The following is a 25,836-nucleotide window of genomic DNA, read 5'->3' on the forward strand; positions in this document are numbered from 1 at the left end:
GCCAGTTGAACTGGTATGTGAGAGCTGCTCCTCCCTCAGGACAGACTCATATGTTCCAGGGAAACATACAGCCTGCTGCCTCACTGAGAAGAGGCAAATTGATTAAGTAGTACTATCTACACACAGCCAGGCTGTTAATACTTAAAAGGCACCAACTGGAACATTAAATAAGACCTTTGTTTAATAGACAGATGCCGGTGTTTGGGATTAATGACAGACCCTATGAGCATTAACTGGCAGACAGCTGCTGAAGCTGGCGAGCTCTGGTGGAGACAGCAGTGGGCAGATCCGGGACTTCTTGAGGAATAAACACCTGGAGTCGAGGGGAGCACAGAGTTTGTTTGCTAAGCTTTTGGGATGTGATCAAACTCACACAAGTAAAAACTCAAATGATCACGCGATCAAACTCATGCCAATAATGAGAGGTGAAATTAGCTTCTCTTAATTCACTAGCTTGGTAGCTTCCAGCTGAGTGGGTGTGTTTCAATAACCAGGGTTCATTTGGCTCACTTCAGCTCCATCCATACTCCACCTCTTTGCCCATTTAAGTGTTAAAAAAGACTACGCCATGTGATATTGGGTGCATAGTATTTTTAATTATGCCTTTTCTCAGTCTTAACAGTTTTATGTCAAGCTTTGAGTTGCAAAATCATCTTTTTGATTGACAAACACTGGGAAATGGTGCCTAGGCCTACATCATGATCAGCCTATTGATCTAAATATTTATACAACACCACACTGTTAAAAACCACGTATACCAGGGAAAAAAAAATGTGAATTCTGAAATGAACTGAAAACATAATGTGACTGTAGTCCAAGTAAGTGCAAGCATTAATATTTTATATATGTGTTTATTGGAAATCAATTAAGGTTAATGAGGGATAGTGGATGGATTAAAAAAAGATTTTCATTGCATTATGACTTAACAGATGTATATTTGTCTGTTTTTTCTGTTGGTGCTTTGAAGCCAACACAAGATAGAGAAGTCTTAAAAATAAGATGGAGCATGCATGGTACAATATTTATTCCCATAACAATTAAGCAGTCCAAGCTTAGTTCAAGTCCAAGTGCAACCACTGAGGTAGACCACAGGGTATGGTTGAAAAAGCAAGTAAAAGTAGTAGAAGTTTGGATCGTATATGTTTTAAGTTCTTGTACAGTTGCTTGTGTAGACATTTAACAGTTAGCAGCTTTGCTTCAGGTGTGTTATCAGCGCTAACATTGAAACATTCTTTAAATGATACCCAGCCCTGTTTGACTCGCAACAAATTGTGTTATAAAGCATTATAGGGTAAAAAGCATTATCAACATTTTAACATCCAAAATAGTTCTTTGTATGTAAACCAAATAAACACAGACACACAAACAGATGTACAAAATAGTGATTCCCCTCTGGTATTACATAATCCCACCTGCTGGTTCTGGTAATGAGGCTCAATTAAGGCACCCCTTAAATTACAGTTTCCACCCGGGGTGGAAGAATCTCCAGCTTGTGTTTTTTACATGTTTTGTTTCGGCTCATCTAGTTGGAAAATTCGCCCTCAGTAATGAACCACTGGTCTGCTGTCTGGAATCAGGCCAGCTAAAAGAGCGCATTTATTAGTGTAATTATTTAGCTGCTGACTTCACTGTACAGTACTGCCAAACACCACGCACCTGCAATGTGTTACTACTGCGATAAGCATGTTGAAATCCACTGAAAAGCAGAGTGTCAGCTCGTTAAAGTGAATGTTTGAGCTGCACTGAGTCACTGCAGGAAGACAGTCCAAAGTGTCACCATGTAAAACACTGTATTCATGGGTTTGACACTCCTCTTGAATAAATGCAGTAAAAAGTGAGTCCATTGTGGTCCACTGAGGAAATAAATTCCCCTCAGGTCTGTTTTGTATAAGAGTCAAACGTGTATGAGTTGTGCTTCTGCCCATGTCTAACCTCATTTTGGGGAGGGTGATTATGGCGTGTAACAGACCTTCAGGGTTCAGCGAGAAAATTACATTTAAGCCAAAATCATAGCTATCAAAGACTTTTCCTGCTTACTTTATTTATTCAGGATTTTCCTTTCCTTTTCCCACTTCCAGCTGAGACAGCTGAGTAAGAAGGGAAACCCTTATTCACAAATCAGATTTTAGCACAGCCTCTGAGCCTGTTGTCATGTTGCTATTAAAACTTTATTCTACTGATGTGACTCCAACTCCATCTGCAGTTTTCCTAAGAACCAGCTGTCTAATGGGCTCATCAGGAATCCTGGGGCCTCATTTATAAAACAGTGTGTCGGATCCACATTAAAAGCGAACGTGCACGCAAAAGCCAAAAATGACGTGCCACAAAAATGAATCGGATCTATAAAACCTCGCAAACGCACACCTGCAGGCAGTGTTCCCTTTATAAATCACAGTCCACGTGGAAATGTGTGCACATGGATTGAGTGTCATATCCCGTCCTGTCAACAACCACATTTTACATTATGACTTTTTTTAAATTTCAGCTTTCCCATTGAGATCAAAATCCTGGCCTCTCATGTAAGTAGCCATACAAAAAGACAACATATTAAAATGCAACATATAAAACATGATGTACAAACATCCCCAATAAAACAGATCAAGTTCTCAAACACAGTGGCCTCAACGAGCACATGCAGAGCACCTCAGGTATGTTACATGAGCCTGTGTCTTTCTGGTGAATTGTGCAACGACACATGGCGCCTTTGGGAGTGTCTAGTTTAGTGGCTGAATAAGAGGGACCAGATGTCCAGAGAAATACAAATGTACTAAGCATTGTAACGTCAAGCCTTAAAGGTGCACTATGTAGTTTTGGGGAAGACATTTTCGAGGAACATCTTCATTGACTGATCTTTTTATGCCTTTACAAAACTTAATTAACAAACTCGTTGAGTATGTATGAATGTAAGTTGGCCCGAGTCCTACACATTGCACCTTTAACACTGATCAATAACATAAGATCACAGGTGGCATGATTGTGAAATCCTGTGAATTGTTTCAATCATCATTGTGACCCCTCAAATAACGCCAGCCCTTTTCTCTACTAAGGAATCATATATTTTGAAAAAAAAACACAACTTTGATTATGCTCTGTCACTGTGTTATACAGAATCTTCCACATCCGCGTCGCAAAGCAGCCTATAATCGAGAAATTTCCACACCCCAGGACCTAGGATCATCTTTAATTAATTTAAACATGTTTAAAGCAATAATTACTCAAAGTGCCGGTACAAATTACCTCGCAGGCAGGACCTGGCCCCAGGACATCCAATTAAATAGCCCCATCTTACACTTTTACAGTGTAAGACAGGGCTATTTAATTGGACTTAAACATGCTGAAAGTCGGAGGGGGATGAAAGCCCCTTTGAGAAGGTCACTACAATCAAACCATCACCCTCACTTTCAGCAGTTATTCCCTTCATCTCCACTGTTCCATTTTCTGCCTCTTATGGAACCGACTACTTTTGCTTTATGACTGCCCTCTTACCATGATCACCAGCCTTTAAAGGATTGCCAAAATACCTCTGAAGATCCAACCTACAATTCAATAACAGCTCAAACGAACATTTTCCCCTGGGATTGTTAACCACTGAAATTACCTTCTGTTGTAGCCTAATGGCACCCTATTCATCCTGCTGTTACTGACAGAGCTGAGCGAGTGTGGAGCGGCAGGGCTGCAGCCAGGGCTTCCATATCATGTTCCATACAGATAGCTGGTTCTCCACAGGCTTCACCGACCTCTGATGTGTCTCCACGGCCTCCTTCATCACAGCCAGGATGGCGTAAAAGTCCGGCTCAGTGTCAGGAGTCAGCGGCGTGGTCTCTGATGGGTCCCTTGAGAGATCGAAGAGCAGTGGAGGATGGTGGAAGGTCACATAGTCCGGCGTGCAGAAGCAGACATGTGTGTGGAAACAGGCTGTCTCGTTCTCTGGGTAGAAGTCTGGTGTGAAGTAAAAGGCTTTCCACACTGAGTTACCTGAAGCAAATAAATGAAACCAAAACATGAAACTTCTTGCAGTTTGTATGTAGATGCACTGTCAACTTTACTTAATTGCAGCTTAGTCTCAACTCTACACACAGCGAATAAAGTCAAACTGCAGCTTTTGTTTCTACAATTAAAAAAAATAATGTTCAGGGGGAGTAGAATGACAACAAGCACAGTTTCAGAGGAAGACAACACAATTACAATTTGCAGTGCATGTTCTGAAAGGGTTTGAGAGGAGGGAAAAAGTCTGTGAGTTTAACACAACAAATTAAACTTAAAACACACTTAAAAAGTCCTCATCGCCATTTAAGTGTATTAAAGGAATACGAAGCAGCAGCAGCTAGCTTTGCCACACTAACAAAGACGAGTGCCTATACTAGTGTCTATTCAACAGGCATTTGAAAACTGCAGGAAGTCTTTTAAAAATAAGCCAAAGGCCAAAGCAATTACTGATAACCAGCCCTTTTCTGTGGTCAAAGACTGACAATATTGCCGGTTAATAGCACACTTGGAGCCCAGGTATTCTCTGCCAACCCGCCACTACTTTGCAGAAGTGTCCCTACCTTCCCTGTATGATGTGGTTGCTAAAGCCCCATTCACACTGCCCTTTCAGTGCGGGAATCATGCAGCGGTTCTCTGATTGCTGTCTGTGTGAGAGTTACAGATACAGAGAGGGGACAGTTTCGCTGCGGCTCTGATGCGCCTCCGGAGGTGAGCCAGAGCCGCAGCAGAGGCGAGCAGGTGTCTGTGTGAATGGGTAAGCCGGCAGCGTGGATCAGGGGTGTGTGTGTCGCTCTGATGGTGTTCACAGTCTCACCATGTCTCTGTCACTTCCACTATTGTGTTGTTGTAGTTACTGTCTCTGGCAACTTGTATTGAAAAACATCACAGCGACTGTGAGTCCTCCAGACTGAGACTTCAGTGAACTTTCCCCCAGAAAACAGCATCCCTCCCCGCAAATGAGCGAGTCAGACAGGGTCTGCTGTTTACTGATGGCGATTATGTAATTATGTAATTTAGAGCAAAACACTGGTGAAAGGGGCTTTAGTCTGACTGGTAACAAAGCAATTGAGTAATTAATAAAATTGACAGGTCTCAATTGATTATGTCAAAACATTTTTTCAAATGTGATTTACTAGAAAAAATAAATGGCACATTTGAAGACTGTGCTTTGTTTTTGTGTGAACAGTGATGACAGTTAGATGGTTAGAGCTTTGGAATATTAAATCATTCATCTTCACTCACTACATCTGAGCCTGTTTTACCCCTCAGGTGCACATAAACTCCACCTTTGGTAGTATTAATAAACTTTTTTTATTGGTCACCGGTTGTTCCATATCATGCATCCCTAACTTATTCACTGTACAATGTTCTGTTCTGTTTTATTAAACTGTACACAGACCCTCAGTCCTACAAATACATTCCCTTGAACCTTCTATACCTTATCTTTACAACACAGGTATGTGTACATGAAGCTCATACACAAGATGTTGTGAAGAACTCTTTATGCATCTGTTTGGGTGACTGTTTGAACTTACTGTTTGGGGGATGCCATCTGACCGCATTTAAGTAGCTGTTGCAGTAATGGAACAGAAACTCATGGCTCGACCTTTGAACTCTCTCCTGAAGCAGATCCATGAGGTCGTGACCGTCTATTTCCCTTCAGACCAGAGAACAGGGATCAACAGTAAATCAGCTCTCTGACAAACACATTCAACTGCTCATTACTGTGAATCACAATGGCTGATGAAATCCTCTGTTTAACTTCAATACCTCCTTCTTCAGTCAGACATGTGTCCTCTGATCAGATCCTGGATCACTGTGAGCCCAGATAAACACTCAGGCTCCCCCTGCCTCTCTCTTTTTAAAGTGTGACCTATATTTCAGGCTCTACTTGTTTTGACTGACATGTGGAAGGAGTGCTGCGTCACTGCTGTGCAGCCTCACCTGTCCTCTGGGACTGAAGCACCGCTCAGGTGTACCACTGTAGGAAACAGGTCCATGTTACTGGTGGGCTCCTCTACCTGTCTGCCACCAGGGATGTTGCCTGGCCAACGGAGAATTCCTGGCACCCGGATCCCTCCCTCCCAATTTGTCGACTTCCCTGCTGCTCAGGGGTAAGAAAAAAACACAAAGTCAAGAATGTTTTCTCATCCAGCTACCGAATCTTGGCATGTCTGGTGTCGAAGCAGTGCTGGGTTGGTAGCTGAGGGAACAACTCGCTTCTTAGGACTGGTATCTTGCAGACATAAAAGAGCACGGAACACAGCGGCTGCTTTACAAAACTCTCACTGCTCTTTGAGTCCAAACAGAAAAGATTACATCAAATCTGAATCCACACTGTAAACCTTTGTCTGGCAGCCAGTCTCAAAGAGTCTGCTGCAGACTCTCTGAGGACAAACCTGTTCACCACTAGTCTGAGGTGAATGAGATAAATAGTCTTATTTCGATATTTAATAATCCATTTATTTTACCTTACATTATATTTTACTGCTACATCGTTTCCTTATAATCATCCCACTGGGAACTATGCAATTTGGTACTAGACTGATTTTGGTTTAGTTATTTGATTTCCAGAATAATGTCCTTGACATAAACATTTATTATTTATTTATCTAATTTATTATTTGAAATTAACTTTGCCTGCAAATAATTTCCAGTTTTTAATTTTCAGCTGACCTGCTGTGCTCCCACTGAAATACTCTCAGGGCCCTATTTAAACGATCCATTGTGCATATAGCTCTAAAGTGCAGTGTGAGAGCGTGTCCAACTCCATTTTGCTAGTTAAACAGCACATAATCTGGCAGCAAAAATGGAACACTGTGCGAACAGATTGTATTTACACTTGTAATGAGTCATTGGTGTATTAAACCAATCAGAGTGTAATCTCCCATTCCCTTTAAACTGTAGGTGCACCTGAGGCATTGCTATTTAAACAGCGGCACTTGTCTTTGCTGAGTGACAGCTATTTGTGTAATTGTATTTAGGTATTTTAAATACAGAAAATACATTATTTAATGCTATTTTGTAAATAGAATACTACACACTGATCTGTGTCTTTTTCACTGGTTGCTTGTTAAAGGGGCACTATGTAGTTTTGGAGAAGACATTCAAACTCAGAAATCTATTTTATTTATAATATTAATGAGGTAATAATACAAACTCAGTAATATTTATTTTTTCCATAACTGAATAAACAAGCTGTTTGAATCTAGACAGGTGGCAGGGTCCGCCACATATAAACAAAGTAAAAGAGTATAAATTGTGTTGTTCTTTAAGGTCAGTTTGTTTATTTAGTTTGTTTAGGCAAAAAAAATTCTTCCTCTTCTAATGAAATTTCTTCCCCAAAACTACAGAGTGCTCCTTTAAGTTGGAATTTTTAGAAATGTATTTACTCCACTGCAATTATATTTATTGCTCTTATATTTATCTAGTGCACCGCTGTGACCCAACTGTCCAGTTCCCACAGCTGAATTTCAATTGCCCATTCACTCAGTCAGTAAATGCTGGCTGACAGAAATCACCCAGCATGCAGCCCTGAACCTACAGCCTCCCACCTCTAAATCTATGATGTGGGAAAGTAGCCAAGAGCATCTTTTTAATGTAGGGCGGTGACGGTCAGATCCATATTGAGGCTACTGGCTAAAACTAAAACTGGCTTAATTCAATAGACAGGTCAGCAGTCTATCACACTACAGACACATTCAGACTAATGGACAATTAAGAGTCTCTTTTTCACCCAACCTGTACTGTGGGACTTGTGTGCTTAGGTCACACTCCACACAGACAGAACCCAGCCACAGGTTCTGACGATCTTGCTGTGAGTTGATAGTGCTAACCAGTGTGAGATGAGACTGTGAGATTTCCTGACATCTTCATCAAAGCTGGCTGGATGCCAACTGCTTCCTGGGGCACAGAGGAGCTGAGGCTGCATCGAATGGTTCGTGTGAACTACGTTAAGTGGGCGGCTAGAGGGATACAGTATGGGGTCGAGGGTGAAGTGTGGGAAAGGCTGATTGTGTAGTACACGTGTTTCTGCTGTGAAGATGCAGCTTTGCTCTCTCCCAATAGGCTTTCCATATAAATCTTCAGTGCTCATTTAGTCCGCATACAACAGCATTGAGATCTTATTGCTACCTCCACTTAGTCGGATATGAATTTTGAATGCTCTTTAAATGTGTTAAATATGTATTGCTGCAATAAATGGTTAACGTGTTAACGTGTTAAAGTGTCCTGACTGAAGATGAAAAAGATCAGCATTAAATCTCAAAAGAATTCCCGCTCCTCACATGCTGTACCTTTAAATATTCCATTCCATCCTCTGTGGACCTCCCCACTGGCAGAGATTTCCTCCAGGTGAGCTCCCTGGTCTGAAGTCAGATACACCAAAGTGTTTTCGCTCAGTTTGAGTCTGTCCAGAGTCTTCATGATCTGACCTGAGAACAGACAAAATATATACTGCAGTCACTTTTTCGCACATTATGATCATTATGATGTCACAGTGAAGTTGACCTTTTGATATAAAATCACTCATCACTTCATCATGTTGTCCTATCCTAGTCCTTAGTGTAATATTTTGTTGTAATTATCATATGAATTGTCGAGAAACGGCCAAAAATGTGTTTTGTGAGGTCACAGTGACCACCAAAATCTGATCAGTTCATTCTCGAGGGGACATTTGTGCCAAATTTGAAGAAATTCATTCAGGCATTCTTGAGAAATCACGTTCACAAGACTTGGACGGACAGAAAAACAGATAAAAGCCTCCGGCCACAGCTATGTCTATGAGTGAGTATATATCTTTTTCATATATATTGGATTAGGCTTGACTGTTCCTGAGAGGTGAAACACCAGGCAGAAAAAAAACTTCCTCACTGGCCACTGCTGCTAAAGCATAATTGCTGTCCGCAGAAGGAAGTGGAGGAGACTCAGATGAGCATATTAACATTTTGATCATCTCAAAGCTTCTCTTACCTCACAGTAGGGGGACACTTACAAGGATTCAGCAGACTAATAAAACAGTTTTCGCAATTAAGACTTCAATCCTGTAATGTCCGCAGAACTAAACATCTCAGCAGGAGTAATTCTAACTTTCACCCTTCAATCCCGAGCCCAATACCATGTTCGCATTCAAGAGGAGATTGTAAAAAAAAGATCAGCTCATGGTAGCTGTGCAGTTCTACACAGCCTGCGGCCAACTGAAAATGAGGTGCCACACATCATCACACAGGATCTGTGTTTTCCTCTAAAGTTAGGGGTCATCAAATTCTATTCTCGTTTTAGTCCACATTCAAACCAACAGCACTGCACTGCGAAGGACAAAATCAAAAAAACGTTGTACAAACATATATTTCAAAGCAGTAGTTCTACAACATTATCAAAGCATGATGGGTTTTGTTGTTTTCCCTCCAGGTTTAAATCTGCACATCAAGAATGAATGAAAGAGTATGATTCAATCCTGACGCTTGGGCTTGACTGAATTAAAGGGGACTGTGTGGCCTTGGCATATAATACACACCATTTATTGTTGCATGCACAACTATGGCAAAAGGTAGCTAAAACTGAACTGGGAAGTGTCTCTCTATCTAATACCCCCGACGAAAAACCGACAAAAACCAACTAATGTACAATCGGCATTCACTCCCGTGTCAAATGACCCTGCAGTAGTCACAGGCTCCGGCTCTGACTGGCTGTGATGGAAACACCCGGGTGGACACGCTAATTTTGTCAGGCATGATTCTATGACCTGTGTTGAAGTTAGGGTCACTGACTTGTTAATACAAACACAAGAAAAAAACAAAAACAAAGGGAATCTGCCCTCCTGGTAATGGATAAGGAGCCAACTGTCTATTTTTAGTGGGTTTGACACATTTTGGTGTGAAAGTGGTATAATAGATATTTAAAACAGACACTGACATACAACATACATACATACATACTGTAATATATGACCTTATAGGTGCAATGTGTAAGAATTTCAGTTGAAAACATAAAAAAAATAACAAACGATCATCAGAATGTGACGTTATGACGTCTTTGTATTGTGTCACAGAGACATCTACTGAAGTTAGCATGCTAACCAGCTAGCCTCAGCTGGTCAAAAACATTCTTCTGATCCCCGACGTCCCAGTTTGGACTGCTAGCTGCACAGATAACTGAGCTAACTAGCTAATGGCAGCTCCAGTTAGCAGCAATTAGCGGTTACTTTGGTAATCTGTTTTGAGTATGAATTCGACAAGTGGTCAGTGTTACGACCCCCCCCTTTCTGCTCGCCATGATGCAGCTGATCACTTCCTGCAGGAGCTGGCAGTCAGGAAGGGTCGTTAGGGCAAGTAGCTGACACCGGGCTAGGCCTCTGCCGAGGTTACAAATGCCAGCTTGGTCTCATTGTCTCTCTCTCTCTCTCTCTCCTAGGCTTGTGTTTGTGTCCGTCTGATGAATGTGTGTCCAATACTCACTTCCTTCACCTCTCATTTGGCCTCCACCAACTCTCACCAGCTATCAGGCACTTAATCTGAAATGCTCGGCTATGTTCACCACGAGTCTCTAACTGTCTGTTTGATGCTGAGCAGGTGGTGTGCAGGAGATTTATCACTGTTCTTTTCATTGCTGCCTGCTGCCGGTCAGTGAGATCTCTGCCCTTAAGCATACAGTGCAGTTGTAGACCATACAACCAAAACAATGTGCTAAAGGAAGCCTTCCACAGTCATTTCATCCATTGCTAATATGAAAGTATAGATTGATGCAACTTTAAAGAGTGACTCCACACTGAGTTTGCTATCACCCAGTTGTGGTGTAGTGTTGTACAATAGTGCATGATTGGGCTGTACTTCACATAATGTACATGACGCATACAGCAACTGCTATTTGGCACATCAAGCAGGAGGTTTAGTCTGCTGTAGTCCCTACAAACAAGCAAGCTACATTACCAAGTGATGTTGGCTGTGGTCAGAAAGGAAGCAGACTTGAGTTTTCTACCCCGTAGAGGTCAGTAAAATGTTACCATACATAATTCTTTTTAACTATTAGTGCAGCTCAGGATGATGCCTCCAGATTGAAAGATGCTAGGATAAAAAAAAAAGCCAGGAAGAAAAGGAATTAACAATTTCTTCTCCCATTCAGCATGAAAACAAAGCAGTTATTACCCTCTCCCTTTGTGCTGACAACATCCTCCTCAAGCTAAAATAATTGGGGTAATTACACATTCATTAGGAAAACAGCCGCCCACATTCAAACCATTGTGGGTTCTTGTTGCGTGGAGGCCGTCCTTGAGACTGAACAGCAATTAGAGCAGAGAGAAAGTGGCATATTTCAAATGATTTTAACAGAAGTGTATAATACTGAAGGACAAGCTGTTATGTTATTTCAGTTTAGACAAGAAATGTTAAAATGGTGCACTAACATTAGACCTACACAAAATACCACTGTAATGGAACTGTACTGTTTTGTATTACTAGTTTTCTCTGGCCAGTCTTTTGCTGTTAAATTCAGTGGCTTTATAAACATTTATTAATGAGAGCATTCACAATAATCACTCAAATTCAGCAGGGAGAGGTGCGCATAAAACAGCTGTTAATGTTTTGCAGCGCGCTCTCTTTTTCTCTCTAATTGAATGTCCCTTCACTGTCCTGTCATTTCCCTTCTGTCTGTGGATTGCTACAACAGTGGGAGAAATGGAATCCAGGCTGAAAGTAGAGGAAGCGGAAATTAAAACGACAAGCCTGTTAACTCTTTTTGACTTTATTTCATTTGATTTCAATAACACATGTATAAAAACGATGTTTTATCAAACTATCTCTTTGAAATGGCTGGTTTACCTATTCAGGATAGGATAGGAAGTTCAGTCTTCTTGAGATTATAAGGCCTACAGTGAATTGTCACGATGGTTTGTTATTTTAAAAAAGTCGGTTCACAGAATCAAAGTTTGGCAAACACTGCATTACAGTACCAAATGTAGATGAAACCTACTGTGACAGAAAGTCCCCCCTTTTCCCTGCTTTGGGAAACATTTGATAAGACAACATGCCACCTGTGTAGGGAACTGAATGAGGCTTTTTTAAAAATTAAACATTTGAAACAGTTTTTTTGGTAAGATTTCATCTTTAGTAGGAACCAACAGGCTTGGAGCTGAAAGCCTGAGGGGAGAGGAATCAGAAAGTCTAGAGAGACGGACTAACAGTTCCTTAACAATCACAAGATTTTCACTAACTCTGACTCTGCTGACCTACCCACACTCCAGTCCACCTCGTGGACAGCGTCTCCATAGATGCCGTGAGGGCTCGTTCCTCTGAACGCTGCTGAAGCGAACATGGCTGTGTGCACTTGGAGGAAAGAGAAAAACAGCAGGAAAGGCCTCGCAGAGTTCCTGGAGAAACAGCAAATACAGTTAATTTACTGGCATTGAAATAAATATAGTGGAATAAGTAATGTGACATTTCATATCAAAGACTGTCATTCACTGCAGCTTTATGTTATTATTTAAAGAAACACCTTTTTTTCTCGTCTCTAAAAGTGCTTTTTTTGAAATGCTTGTTCTCCAAAGTGCTGTGTGCAGCATGGCATATGAAAAGTTTGATCATTAAACAAGACCATCAACAAGATGAACAGTTTGCTGATGTGGATCAGGGACATGTACCTCTCTATGAAGTCTACTGCCTCATTAGTCATCCTCTGTGTCAGGTTTTCAGATGTGAACGGCTGCTCCACAACTTGGTGGTCCCTCATGAGAACACAGTTGAAGTATGGGATAATATGGATGAATCCTGCTATCAGACCTGTGGCCACGACCGTCAGAGACAGCAGGCTCACAACCAACCCTCTGCGGATGGTGATGACGCCGCTGTAGTGGAGCAAGGCTGCGGTGACCAGGACAACACTAAATGTCCCGTATGGTAAATATTTATGGATCCTGAACACAGTGCCGTGTCCAAGCTGGCAATCTCGAAGGTTGGTCAAGGGGATACCGAAGAAATAGTTAAAGCCGTGTCTGCTGGGGTGGTGGCAGTGATCGTCACTGCTCTCACAGTTTAGTCCAAGGTGCCATTTTCCTGGGAACAACAGCAAATGTACAAGAAAGTACTGTGTTGTAACTACTGCATGATAAAAAGACATTGAATGCCACAAGAATTTCAAGAGTAACAGTGTAAAACAGGCTCTTAAGCGAAAAAGAGCTACTTTCTTGCACGACTGCTGGGCTAGAAACACTCTGGGAAACATTGCATTCATCTGACACAAGAATTTGACTACAAGTTTTCAACCTGCTGTTGGTGGAGCGAGATGTGTCTGCGCCCCCACTGTGTCAACAATACTCAAAAGAATGAGAGAGCTGTGTTCTTCCAAACATGCACGGTTATCTGTGTGAATGCAGCTTTACTCTCAGCCCAACCCAATGCACCAATGTAATGCATCAACTTGAATTGTCAAGTATTTGTCTGGATTAGCCGAAGACAGACAGTTCCGAATGACGATTTCATCATTAAACTATCACTCAGTTTATTTTACAATTCACTTTATTGATATCCCAGTATATGGATATCCCTTTGCCCCTACCACTTATCCCTACCCCTCACTTTGCGACTTCACGTCTAGGGGTAGGGTGTCCTGATTCTTGTTTGGACAGACTGGTAGGGTCAAGTGTTAAGGCTACATGACCCTCAAAACAGAGACTTTTCAGAGGCACACTTCAAACCAAGAGCGGAAGACGCCATGTTGGAAATGTTACGGTCGTAACGTAAACGCCATCAACATTAAATGATGACATATGAGGGTCCGGAGGGATGGTCCCATTCCATAGGGGGAGATTTCACCCACTACCCCTTGTAACTCTGTTCTGAGGGGCAGGGGGTTCACTTGAAAACGAGGGGTAGGGGTACAATTTGAGAATGGGATTGGGCCTTAATCTATCTATCTATCAAACCCTGCATGTGTTGTTAAAGGAGCAATAACTCTGTTCTTAAACGCAAGTACTTGAAAGACAATTTTCCACATTCTGTAATAAATGCAGTTGAAAACCTTTAGCACATATCAAATGTGTCAAATCAGAAACATAAAGAACATTATAAAGTTGCTATCTGCAATAAGAGTCACACTTACAGGATAACTCCACAAATTTGACACATTTAAGTGATCTAATTTGAGGAACTGTCCACAATGAGTCCAACAGTGTTATAGAAGCACGATGAAACTTCTGAATAACATCACTGGAGGCAATTTATCAGATTAAATGCAGCTTCCTCTTGAGCTAAAAAGACTTTATACTACTTTTTTTTCACATACACAGTAGAACTCCCAAAGACCTGTACACACTCTAATGTGTACAATTAGTGGAGTTACCCTTTAACTTGTGAAATTAGGGATAATTGCTGTGTACCGATAAGAGCTGTCTCATAGCCTTGTTGTTTGGCAATCTTGGCAAAGGTAACCTCTTGGCTGGGTAGACCTCCAGACGCTGCATTAAATATAAAAACACCGGGCCTGCTACTGCCAGCTACACCTGTTATAGAGAGGAAACAAAGGAAAGAAAATATTTTAAACCACATGAAACTATACGGCTGTCCCTTTCATAGTAAAACCAAACAAGCCTTTGTATGTCTCTTCTGATGTCCAGGAGCGCCAGTGTTGAGAGGGCCGTCAGAATTGATTGGCTGCACCTGAAGACGGTGTGGCCAAAGGATAAATAAAAGGGCTGCTATCCTTGACATGTTGTCTTTGATGCTGAGCAACCTGCCTTCACTTTAGATGGTTTGTGTTAGTTTCCTGTACCAGACACACACACACACACACACACACACACACACACACATTATTTATCCAACCACTGGTGCCTATCACTCCCATTAATCATTTTGCCGTTGTTAATTACTTAGTTTCATAAATTCTTTTTGTCTTTCATTGGGGTGTGGACCGGTTTGCATCATAGAAAACGAAAAAAAAATTATCGTGAACATGTGTCTGAATTCAAAATGACATGAATGTCCGCACCTGAAATAGTTAGGTGAGTGCTAAATAATTCAGTCCCTAAATATACGGGCCTTCTGCCAGAGGTGGAGTAAAAATCTGTTTAATGTGACAGTGTTTAACAGTTCTATTGGCTGTGGATGACGCCTGCAGACCAACATAAAGCACTGTGTCAGTCAGTAAAGATTTTCTTAGTGTAGATGTCTTTGAACTGGCCTGATCGTATTGGGTATCGTCCCGTGAGGAACGCTGCCCTGCTGGGAGTGCAGAGGCTGGCTGCAGCGATGTGGTGGGTCAGCTTCACCCCTTCCTGAGCCAACTGGTCAATATTGGGGGTCCTGCAAATCACATTCATTAGTGGTAAACGGGCAGGTTCAACATTCAGAGAGACAAATGGAAGACTTTTAATGCTGCTTTGAGTGAAATTCAAGAGAAACTCATTCAAAATTAAGAAAAAAACATATGTTCTGGAGGAAGGAAAAAATACAACACATCAGAGCCGACACAGCTAGCTTCCCAGTACCCAGCCCTACCAGTCACTTATCCTGTGTGCAAGAAGATGATGTGCTGACTGGTATTGGAGGCAACTGGAGATGTAGGGCTTATTTTTGTTTTCAGAGATCAGAGATTCAGACCTTGATTGATTTGTTTGGGAAGAGGGTTTACTCGAGGGAGATTTGCGAAACCTAACTTTGTAACACACTGAATTTCTATCTTTTGTTGTTTATTGCTGAATCACTGAAGGGTGGTGCTTTTTGGTTGAACTCTGGAATCTTTATTTTAAGTGAAGATTGTTTGAAATTGTCTGACCTGTGAAAGGGTTTAACCTGTGAAAATCCACCAGGAAAAAATCAAACTTTGAATTAATGAAATATATCAGTGTTTCTCCTGTATATACACCTCTCAGAAGCACAACTCTACTGCTGAAGGGGAGGAAAAGGAGAGGAGGCAGGAGAGAAGGAGGAGGATAAGGAGGCTGCGTTTTCTCTTAACTAATGTTATATGATTTTGCGCTATGGACGCTTCATATCAGACAAGAGAGGACGTCTGAAACTAATGTTATATTATCTTGCATTGTAACACGCTTGTCAGTAAGGCTTACAGTAGAAACAGAGAGGACTCGCTACTGAGTATGTTAAACAAGGAACTTTTTTGCTTACCTGAACATATCAGCTCAACGATTATGACAACAAACATCGGGTCGATTTCTGATTATCATTCTCACAGAAGGGAAAAAAATCTGTCCTTCAACTTCACGTGAGCATCGCACAGTAACCTTAAGGCAATCGCAGCAAATGCAATCATTTCATAGGAATAATGTTACGCAAGTAAACACTTCCAACATCCATAATTAATATAAAGACAGCATGTATTCCACATGAATCGATTGTTTTCCTCATCCTGGTGGCCTCACTGATCTTTCTAAAAGATTGTCAAAAATGTAACTTATTTCATCATTGAACATGTCATTAAATTTAAGTTAATTATCACTGTTTGATAATACAACAAGGTGGTGATGCTAATTAATTTTAGAAAAAAAGGAGAGTTAAGACTGAATAATTGGAAGGATGAATGACAGCTAGCTAACATCCAGTTGATGTAAACAGGGGTAACACACACTAATGGCTTGTTTGTCAATTCACATAGGCGTAAATCGCAGGGGGGCAGTGGGGGCATGAGACCCCATCCTGAGAAAAATATCATTTACCCCCCCAGTATATCACTGTAAACACAATTAGCAGTGTTTGCAGGAGCAATGTAGTGTTCCTCAGCTGGTGACAGAGTGTTTGTTAGCAGAGTTACAGCTTTGCTGTCCCTCTCACAGAGTTGTCCCCGCCAAAGTCTTTAATAGATTTTTGCCCTTGCATGTTAGAATCTTCAAATGAGAAACTTGAGGATGCCGCACTTTTTGAAAATACAAACAACTCTCTGCATGTGTCACCTCCGCTGTTACAACTCCATCCAAGAGGAAACACTGAAAATACATCAAATCCAGAAGTGATAGTCTGATGTGTTGGAAAAATTTTTTTTAAATCAAATTGAATTGTGACCTGAAAATAGACAATAATGGAAATTGTTTGGCATTAAACATTTCCAAACGGGAGAGTTTATAATAATACAATCATTAAGGGATGCCCAAAATTTGAAAAGGTAGTGATACCTCTGGCTTGGTCATGCATTCATGGCAGACACTGGTGTGGCAGAAAAAGCAGGTTTCATTCATTAGCTGTGACAATCAGATGTGTTTTTGCCTGGAAGGCTGGTCCAGCTAGAGTCAGGATGCCTGCCTGGAGGCATGAGTATCAGATATGACTGCCTGAACCCTCCCAGGGACGATGGTGTATTAAGTGGTCACAAGTACCACAGTCAAACCGCAGTTGTTACTCCATATTAGGGAGGAAGGAGGGGGAAAAGATAGCAGGTAAAATAGAGATGAAAATCCAGTGCTTTCAGGTATTCAGCTCTAGTAGTAGCAGCCAGCAGGATTGCAGGTTGCTCTGTGTGAACGACTGTTCCATGTGAATCATATTCCTAACCCACAGCAGTGAAACTCAACTCAAGCAATCCAGACTCAGAGAGAAAACAGCACTACACTTTTACCTCAGTGTTGTATTGCCGTAGCAGCCCAGGTCTCCAATTCCGAGGTCATCCACCATCATCAGGACAAAATTGGGCTTGCTGCTTTCCTGAAGAGACACACAGCACACCTCCAAGAGCAGCAGCAGAGAGGGTGGCAGCCACATAGACTTCATGTTGTCAGAACAAAAACACTAGAGGAGAAATCACACCAAATACATGTGGAGTTTACAGATACCACAGATTCTCCTGTAGCAGCCAATAGCATCCACATATCCTGTTGTTTCCTCCCACTCACTGCTGATGCTTTTGAGGGTGGATTATGTTATTGAAGATGCAACAGAGGTTTATAAAGTTTCCACTACTGGGATAAAATTTCACTGAAATTATTAAAAATGCCAATAGCATTAAAGAGGCATGATGTAGTTTTAAGAAGAAAATCCATTTTTAAAAACATATTTACAATAATAATGAGGCAATAGTACAAATTCAGAAATATTTATTTTCTCCATAAGCAAAGCTAGAAAAGTGGCAGGGTCCGCCACATATAATCAAAGTAAAACAGTATGAAATTGTGTTGTCCTTTAAGGTCAGTTTGTTTATTTAGTTACAAAAATGAAAACTGTCAATTAAAATAACATTAAATTGATCAGAAATACAGTCTAGACCTTATTTATGTGCTAGATGGCTATTTAAGCTGGAAACGGCTGATTTGTAACAGAATATCTCCTCAGGTTTACAGAGTTCCACTTCCATCAGCCATCACTACTGTGGTCCAATAGCACATTGTGTTAGCTGATCCAAGTCTGTCGTGTTAAAGGGCTAATTGATCATTAGAAAACCCTTGTGCAACCATGTCAGCACAGCTGAAAACTGTTGTGCTGATTAAGGAAGCAATAAAATTGACCCTCCTTAGGCTAGTGGAGTGTCTGGAGCATCAGCGTTTGTGGGTTCGACTTTAGTCTAAAAATGGCCAGAAAAAAATGTACTTTGAAACTTGTCAGTCTATTCTTGTTTAGAGAACTGAAGGCTATTCAATGTGAGAAATTGCCAAGAAACTGAAGATCTCATCCAACGGTATGCGTACTACTTCCTTTAAAGAACAGCACAAACTGGTTCTAAGTAGAATAGAGATAGAAGTAGGAGGCTCTGGTGTTAAAGACACAAATCCAGGATGCTGCATGAAATGTCCATAAAGTTTAATGGAATGTTTGGAATATAAGTTTAGGCTTACATATTGGAAAGTTAAATGTAGGAGGCCCTTGTAGTAGTACAACAATATAAAGTATAAAAGTGATGGTAACTAAGTACAATTACTTTACAATTACTTTACAAACTAAGTACAATTACTCAATTACTGTACTTAAATACAATTATGGGGTACTTGTACCTGACTATTTTCATTTTCTGCTACTTTATACTTCCACTCCACTCCATTTTGGAGGCAAATATTGTACTTTTTTTCCAATACATGTATATGATAACGTTAGTTACTGGTTACTTTAAGCACAAGTAGCACCTTTTTTATTGTTTTCTGATCGTCTGCAGCCTGTGCGTTTGAACGTGTTAATTTGCAAGGAAACTGAGTTTAGTAAATGTGTATGTCCTCCTTATACAGAGCCAAGCATAATAATGATGTGATTAAAGTAGACATCTGTTTCCTGTTTTTACAGCTCAACAGCACAATGTCTACACACCTGTTATGAAACCAAAAAGTCACAATCAAAGGAAATAATAAGACTAAGAATTTAATGTGAATTTTGCTTCAGTAATGTTCACACACAATCAGATTATTACAACAGATTCTACATACGTGTAAATGCATGTGTCACTTACTTTTACTTGTTCTTCTGATACATAAGTACATTTAATATCAGATACTTTAAGACCATTTGTATAAGTAACTTTCACTTTTAACAAAGTAATATTTCAACAGGGTATCTTTGCTTTAACTGAAGAATGACTTGTGTGTACTTTTTGCAACAATGTAGTATAGCATAGCAGTATAGCATATTGTTATTTTGTATTATTTAGAGGCACCTATAAATACAATAATGTGTAGTATGAGTACACTATAATATTTTAACAATAATAGAAATAATTATAAAAAATGTGTGTAGTAAATAGTATAATAACACAATAGTATATGATGAATAAAAGATAATAATAATAGTATTAATAGTAGTAGTAAAGTATAAATACCTCTAAGAGTGCCTCACAATTGTACTTAATTACACTCCATCACTGGTTACTATAAATTTTAACACTGAGATTGTTGATTGTTCTTTTCAGTGGAAAAATGTCCTTTATATTAGTTTTAAATGGTGGCTATTGGTCTCCTTGATTGCTAATAATTGGTGACTGCCCTGATAAACCATATCAGTCAGTTCCTTGTCTGCATTATGAATTAATTTTTGCTTTGAACATACATTTTGCAGGACTAGAACTAATGACGTTTTTTTTTACATTGGAATATTGATATTTTTTCCTAAATGTGAATAGATCTACTGCAACACCTTAAACCCACTGGCATTATCTAAAAGACTCATCAACAGTTCTGATGCAGGCTCTCAGTCCTCCAGGTCACACAGCAGCCTGCACAAGTCTGACTTGACAGACTGACAGCTCTCCAGTTGAACTTTGACTGACCGCAGACACCTGGTTCAGATATATAATAAAAGCACAGACACCAGGAAGTCATTGCTCCACATTGTCCCCAGTAATCTCGTGGGTCGTGTCAACAGACTGGGTTAAGATGCCAGGTTCCGGCACTTATCTGAATGTAAAGGACGCTCAGGTGTTTCGCTCTTACCTTCAGTCCCTCTCATCAGGCTCAGCGAAACACTCAAACTTTCCGGAACACGAGAGTTTGTGTGTATGGAAATTGCAAATCTCGCGATATCGAGCTTGAAGCGTTAGGTTCGCCGGCATACAAAACAGCACTTCCGGTTGTGAGTTTCAAAACAAAACTTGACGGATAGGTGTGACGTTCAGAGGATGAATTAAGTCAAATATATGAATTAACTTTAGTAATTGTGAGGTGATTTGTCACAGGTTCCATGAAGCCAAGATATATTATTCATTAAAGGTGACATACAGCAATCCTTATAAAGATATGGCCACATCACTGTTGAGAGGAGGGCTGGTAGCCTACATGAAGTTGAGATTAACACAGTAGAAGACTGGTTGCCTGTGTGTTTAAAAAAAATGATGAAAAGATGATCCTAAAAAGAAGTCACTGAGCTTCACCTACTATGTGTACTTTTTTATGATCTGTCATCATCAGTGTTGGCGGTAACGCGTTACGTTTAGGCAGCAACGGAGTAATGTAACGCGTTACTAACTATATTTTGGTAATATTATTACAGTTACTGAGTCCGGTAACTCGTTACAACCCAGGCGCAAAAGCCGTAAATAAAGAGGAGAAGAAGACGGTTTTAAATCAACAGAAGAAGAAGACGGTTTAGTTTGGAGATGGGTCAGTGACATATACACCAGAAAAAAGTGTTTTTTCAAAAACTTCAAATAACAGGCATAAAATGATTGACTTTTGTTCCACTAACTCTCATCTGTATAGAAACATATGTTGTTTTTAGATTTTCAATTGGAATCAGAAGTTATGTGACAATTTGTTGCATTAGTGCCTAAAATCGTCATATGGTGTGACATGGAAATAATTGTATATAAAATGAAAATGGATTATACCTTTCTTAAGTTACTCACTTTATCAAAGTCCTTTATCATAACTAAACTGTGATCCATCATAGTTTTGTGAAAATTAATTAAATTTGTGTATTATTTTCTAAAGCATTGCTCAATGTGAGACCTATGTCGTCAGTCTTTCAACGTTTTTTCTATTCATTGTGACAAACCTTGCTATAAAATTATAAAAATATTCGTGACTATTGCTCATATCATTTTCTATGTATACCATGAACATTTTCACGTTTTATCATCAATAAAGGTAAGTTATTTCCACAATTTGGAATGTCACACCACATGATATAGCGTCACACCATATGATCATGTCGCCATGTGTCAATGCAAACCATGTATGAACCTTCCTATTGGTGAGTACTGATCACTCATATGGCAAGAAATATTAATTAGGGTTGAGATGAGATGAGATTCTCTGCATTTCATAACTGCGTTCCTCTTAGTTGCACTGCCTACAGTGTTCTAGTCCAATGATATTTTAGATATCATGTATTGCCAGGCTTTAAGAAATCTGCCCCAAGGCCTTTTGAATCAACAATGAAGGCACCCTCTAAAACCCTCCCTCAGACCTTCCTATTGGTCAGCGAATGGAAACAGACCGTTGTCGTTTACTTTTCTTTTCTTTGCCTCAGCAACTCCTCTCTCCTCGCAGGGTGTCATTATTTGCCTCAAGCTGACAAAAGAAAAGGGAATGTATGGTTTAAGACGAAGACAAAACATTGTTTAGACTTAAACAGCATTCTAAGGTTTCTGTGAAGGGGTCTGCTGTGTCTGTCTGATAAACTAGAAATCTGTATCACCGAATAAAACTAAACTAAACTAAACACAATCTATTGTGGATAATTACAGCTTTTATGTGATGATGGACCCAAACAAATATTTGAAAGGACAAAACATACATTGGACTTTGTTATTTATTGTTATATCTGCAGGAAATTACAATTCGTATCATATGGTGTGACAATCTAATCATATGGCGTGACAGGCAGACAGGTCACACCATATGATAAAGAGTCACACCATAGTATGTTTTCTGCACTTAGCACAACCTTGAGTCTTGTAGCTACACATTAACATGCTGACAAGATGCTAGCTGTGACAAAGCAACATAGATTTACATGTAATCATGACAAAAAATATAAAATTTCTTTTGCATTTCTATGAAAAATGTGTCACACCAAAAGACATCCGGAAGTGGGACTTTTGTCAGAGTGCCAACAAAATCTGATTTATTGAAAATATAAAAATGATAACTCACCTCAGAAACCTGTCATTGTCTGGTATTGATAGTACTGAACAACCTTGCTGAAGAAGGACCTCTCATTCCCAAGGATGTCAAAACAGTTGCCCGTTGAAATATCCCAAAATGGTGTCACACCATGTGATTGTGATTTGTGGGACAAAATCTTTTTGATCAGAACTGACTCAAAACATTATGCTTGGACTTTGAAAAGAGTAGGCTCACAAATAGACATCTGTATTATTTTTCTGTATTGTTTTGAGAATTTTTGCATTTATTTTTCTTAGCTTTATTCAAGTTCTTACTTTGAGAAAAGAGTGTCGGACAGTCACACTACATGAGTTTTGTTGTGTTTGGTTGAAAATTCTGAAAAAATGAGTGATGAACTGTTTAAATGTTGAGTATGTTCACATAAAGCATAATCTTCTGCACAATATTGAGAGGGTTTTTGACAAAAATATTTTATATTTATACATGTTTGACACTGAAGACAGCAAAATTGCCATGTCACGTCACACACCCAGATGTCAAGATGGCAACAACAACAACAACTGATAATTCAACGTTTTCTAAGTGGTTATACTCGCACTATTTTGAATTTGTCACAGAAATGGATAAGAACCTCACAGTAAGGTGCACTTTATGTGCTGGTGGGAGGCCGAGGGAACTGTCTACGGCTAAAAATAGTACAAGTAACCTCAAGAAACACCTGGAGAGAGCGCACAGCAACCTTAAGCTAGCGGCTAAACGACCTCTTGCTAGCAAACAGGTGGAAGATGACAGCGCGAGCAAAACTATGATTAAACATTGTTTTAATTTGTTAAGTCAGTTGTGTTTGCAGAGGGATTTTCATGGTTGTTATTGTCACATCATCTCAGAATACTTTAACAGTTAAGTAAAACAATAAATAATACATCTCCATGTTTTACAATACTCATAAATGTGACTGTGGGTGGTAATGAACAAATATGTACTATATACCATACCATACTATACCACTATATTTATGAGGAACTACAGTTAATTGAGGACTATTCGCCATGACAAAATATTGCGCGCCTTCATTTTGTAATGCCTTGTCCTAAATGTTTATTTTGGTGAAAGTAACTAAAAAGTAATAAGTAACTCATTACTCTACACAGAAGATAATATTGTAAAGAACCGTATTACTTTCAAATGCAAGTAACTAGTAATATGAAATATATTACATTTTGGAAGTAACTTGCCCACCACTGGTCATCATTACATCATTATGATGATCATCATGAACATCGTTATGTTTTAATCCCTAAAGCTAATTCTGCAGCATCGGAGATTTATGGGAAGTGTACATAAGACTCTGGGTCATATTCACAGTGGAAGAAGCCTTATGTGTCCTGGAATTAAAGGGAAATCTATAAATCTACAGCATATAGATTTTACTAAGCCTGCAGATCAAAGACCACCTCTCTCCCTTGAAGGTGCAGTGTGTTGAGGTTGTAAAGAAAAGGATATCAAGACAAGGAAGCTCCTCACAATGCATGGAAGGTTGCATCCGAATTCCAGCATCCAGAGCTTGTACACTAAGCGGAAGAAAGGAGGCCAAGGACTAATGAGTGTCAGAGCCACCGTCCAGGATGACATCCAGGAAGATGGCCCCGAGTGATGAACTGCTAAGTGAGTACCTCAGGCCGCAGAAACTCAGTGAGGAGGAGAAGGAAAAGCAGGAGGAATATCAAGAAATCCTACCAGTGTGAAAGACAGCACAGAGGCACGATCATGGCAGCACAGGAACGGGAGCTAAGCACAAGATCGATTGAGGACGGGAATCTACCACACCAGGCAGGACCCCAGATGCAGGCTGTGCAAAGATTCCCCTGAGACAATGCAGCACAAAACAGCAGGTTGTAAGATGCAGGCAGGCGGGGCATACATGCAGCGCCATAACAAAGTGGCTGGAATATTGTGCAGGAACATCTGTGACGAGTATGGGCTGGAAGCCCTGAGGTCAAAATGGGTGGTGGAGAGTGACCAAGCCAAGATCCGCTGGGACTTCCAGATACAAACCAACAAATTGGTGATAGCTAAACACCCAGACATAGTTGTGGTGGACAAACACCAGAAGAAGGCAGTGGTGATAGATTTAGCAATCCCAACCGACAGAAACATCTGAAAAAAGGAACATGAGAATCTCCACAGAAACCAAGGGCTGAAAGAGGAGCTGGAGAGGATGTGGAGAATTATAATTATGCTTACCTGTTGTTTGTGGTCTGTTGTTATATAATCTTTTCCTCTTGTCTTTAAATGTGTGATTTTTTTTTTTTAGCACTCAATGTTTCACATCCATCAAGAACTTGTAAGTGCTGTAGCTTTTTAATTTCTAATTCATGGTCGTGTCATACTCAGCCTCACCATGTTTTCAGTCCACCAAATGTCAGATGTCCTTGCTATTCAGTTAGCTTTCTAAATCTATTTCATTTTTCTTCCTTCACCTGATATTCTGATGAATTTAGGAGGCAGTGGAAGTGTGGGGAAACACTGGCATCTGTTGTTAGGGTCAAACATTGCAGGAAGAGTGAATATCAAACATGGAGCCCCTTTAAGACATGAGTGGGGCGTTTACTGACATATTTTATGACATAGAACCAAACATGAAAATCTCTGAAGCTTGTGTTAACCACAGACCCTTAGGCATCTAACAGAAACCAATTTAAAAACCTATCGACTTTAGGAAGAGGGAAACAGAAGTGCAAAAATGCAAACTTATAAAAGGCTTGTGATTAGTCTTGTGTTGCTTGACATTAGCCTACTATGCAAGAAAAGTAGTGTTTAGTTGACATCATTGTTAACATTAACAACCAACATCCACACTGACCAGTGCCACTGAGGTCACAGCTCCAGTGGCTGAAGCTCAGCTGCTCCTCCTGGGGCTGGGAGAGGAAGAATCTTTGTAATACAAAGTGAATGATGTGCGGGTGTGTATTCAGATAATATCATGCACTGCTGCCTGTGTGTGCGCATCTGTTTCTTGAATGAGTGCACTGCGACAAGGCTGACCACTTGATGGCTTGCAGTGCACATAATAGACCATCCGCACTTGACTACACTGCTATCCATCTGCCATGAATCTAACAGTAGGCATCGTGTTGAGCAGCCAAGTCACATCCCTGCAGGTTTCTGCCGCTCCCGCTGGGCATGGCTCTTAAAAACACTGCTCTCTTGTCTGTACTATCTGATGCATTAAAGCTTTTTTCTTCTTTCAAGGCCTCTTCAAAGACTGCTTGGTTGTCAGCCCTCTCTAACACAAAGGCTGGAGAACAGAGCCTCCTGCAGGTTGAATTGCTAGAACACCTACCTGAGAGAAGACTAAGGCATCAGACGCA

The 25,836-nt window shown here is 40.3% G+C and overlaps 1 protein-coding gene across 1 annotated transcript; it reads right to left on the reverse strand.

The window, feature by feature from the left end:
* Window positions 1-576: 576 nt before the first annotated feature.
* Window positions 577-20,372, reverse strand: sts (steroid sulfatase (microsomal), isozyme S). The gene is made up of 10 exons (XM_073462622.1): window positions 20,330-20,372; window positions 17,542-17,711; window positions 15,157-15,278; window positions 14,354-14,476; window positions 12,620-13,031; window positions 12,213-12,349; window positions 8,283-8,420; window positions 5,932-6,091; window positions 5,523-5,644; window positions 577-3,975 (listed from the first exon to the last, which is right to left on the reverse strand). The coding sequence occupies exons 2-10, from the start codon at window positions 17,691-17,693 to the stop codon at window positions 3,638-3,640; spliced, it is 1,704 nt and encodes a 567-aa protein (XP_073318723.1). The 5' UTR covers window positions 17,694-17,711; window positions 20,330-20,372; the 3' UTR covers window positions 577-3,637.
* Window positions 20,373-25,836: the final 5,464 nt, after the last annotated feature.

The sequence above is a fragment of the Pagrus major genome, chromosome 24 (genome assembly GCF_040436345.1).
Source record: "Pagrus major chromosome 24, Pma_NU_1.0".
In the NCBI taxonomy this organism is placed as follows: Eukaryota; Metazoa; Chordata; class Actinopteri; order Spariformes; family Sparidae; genus Pagrus; species Pagrus major.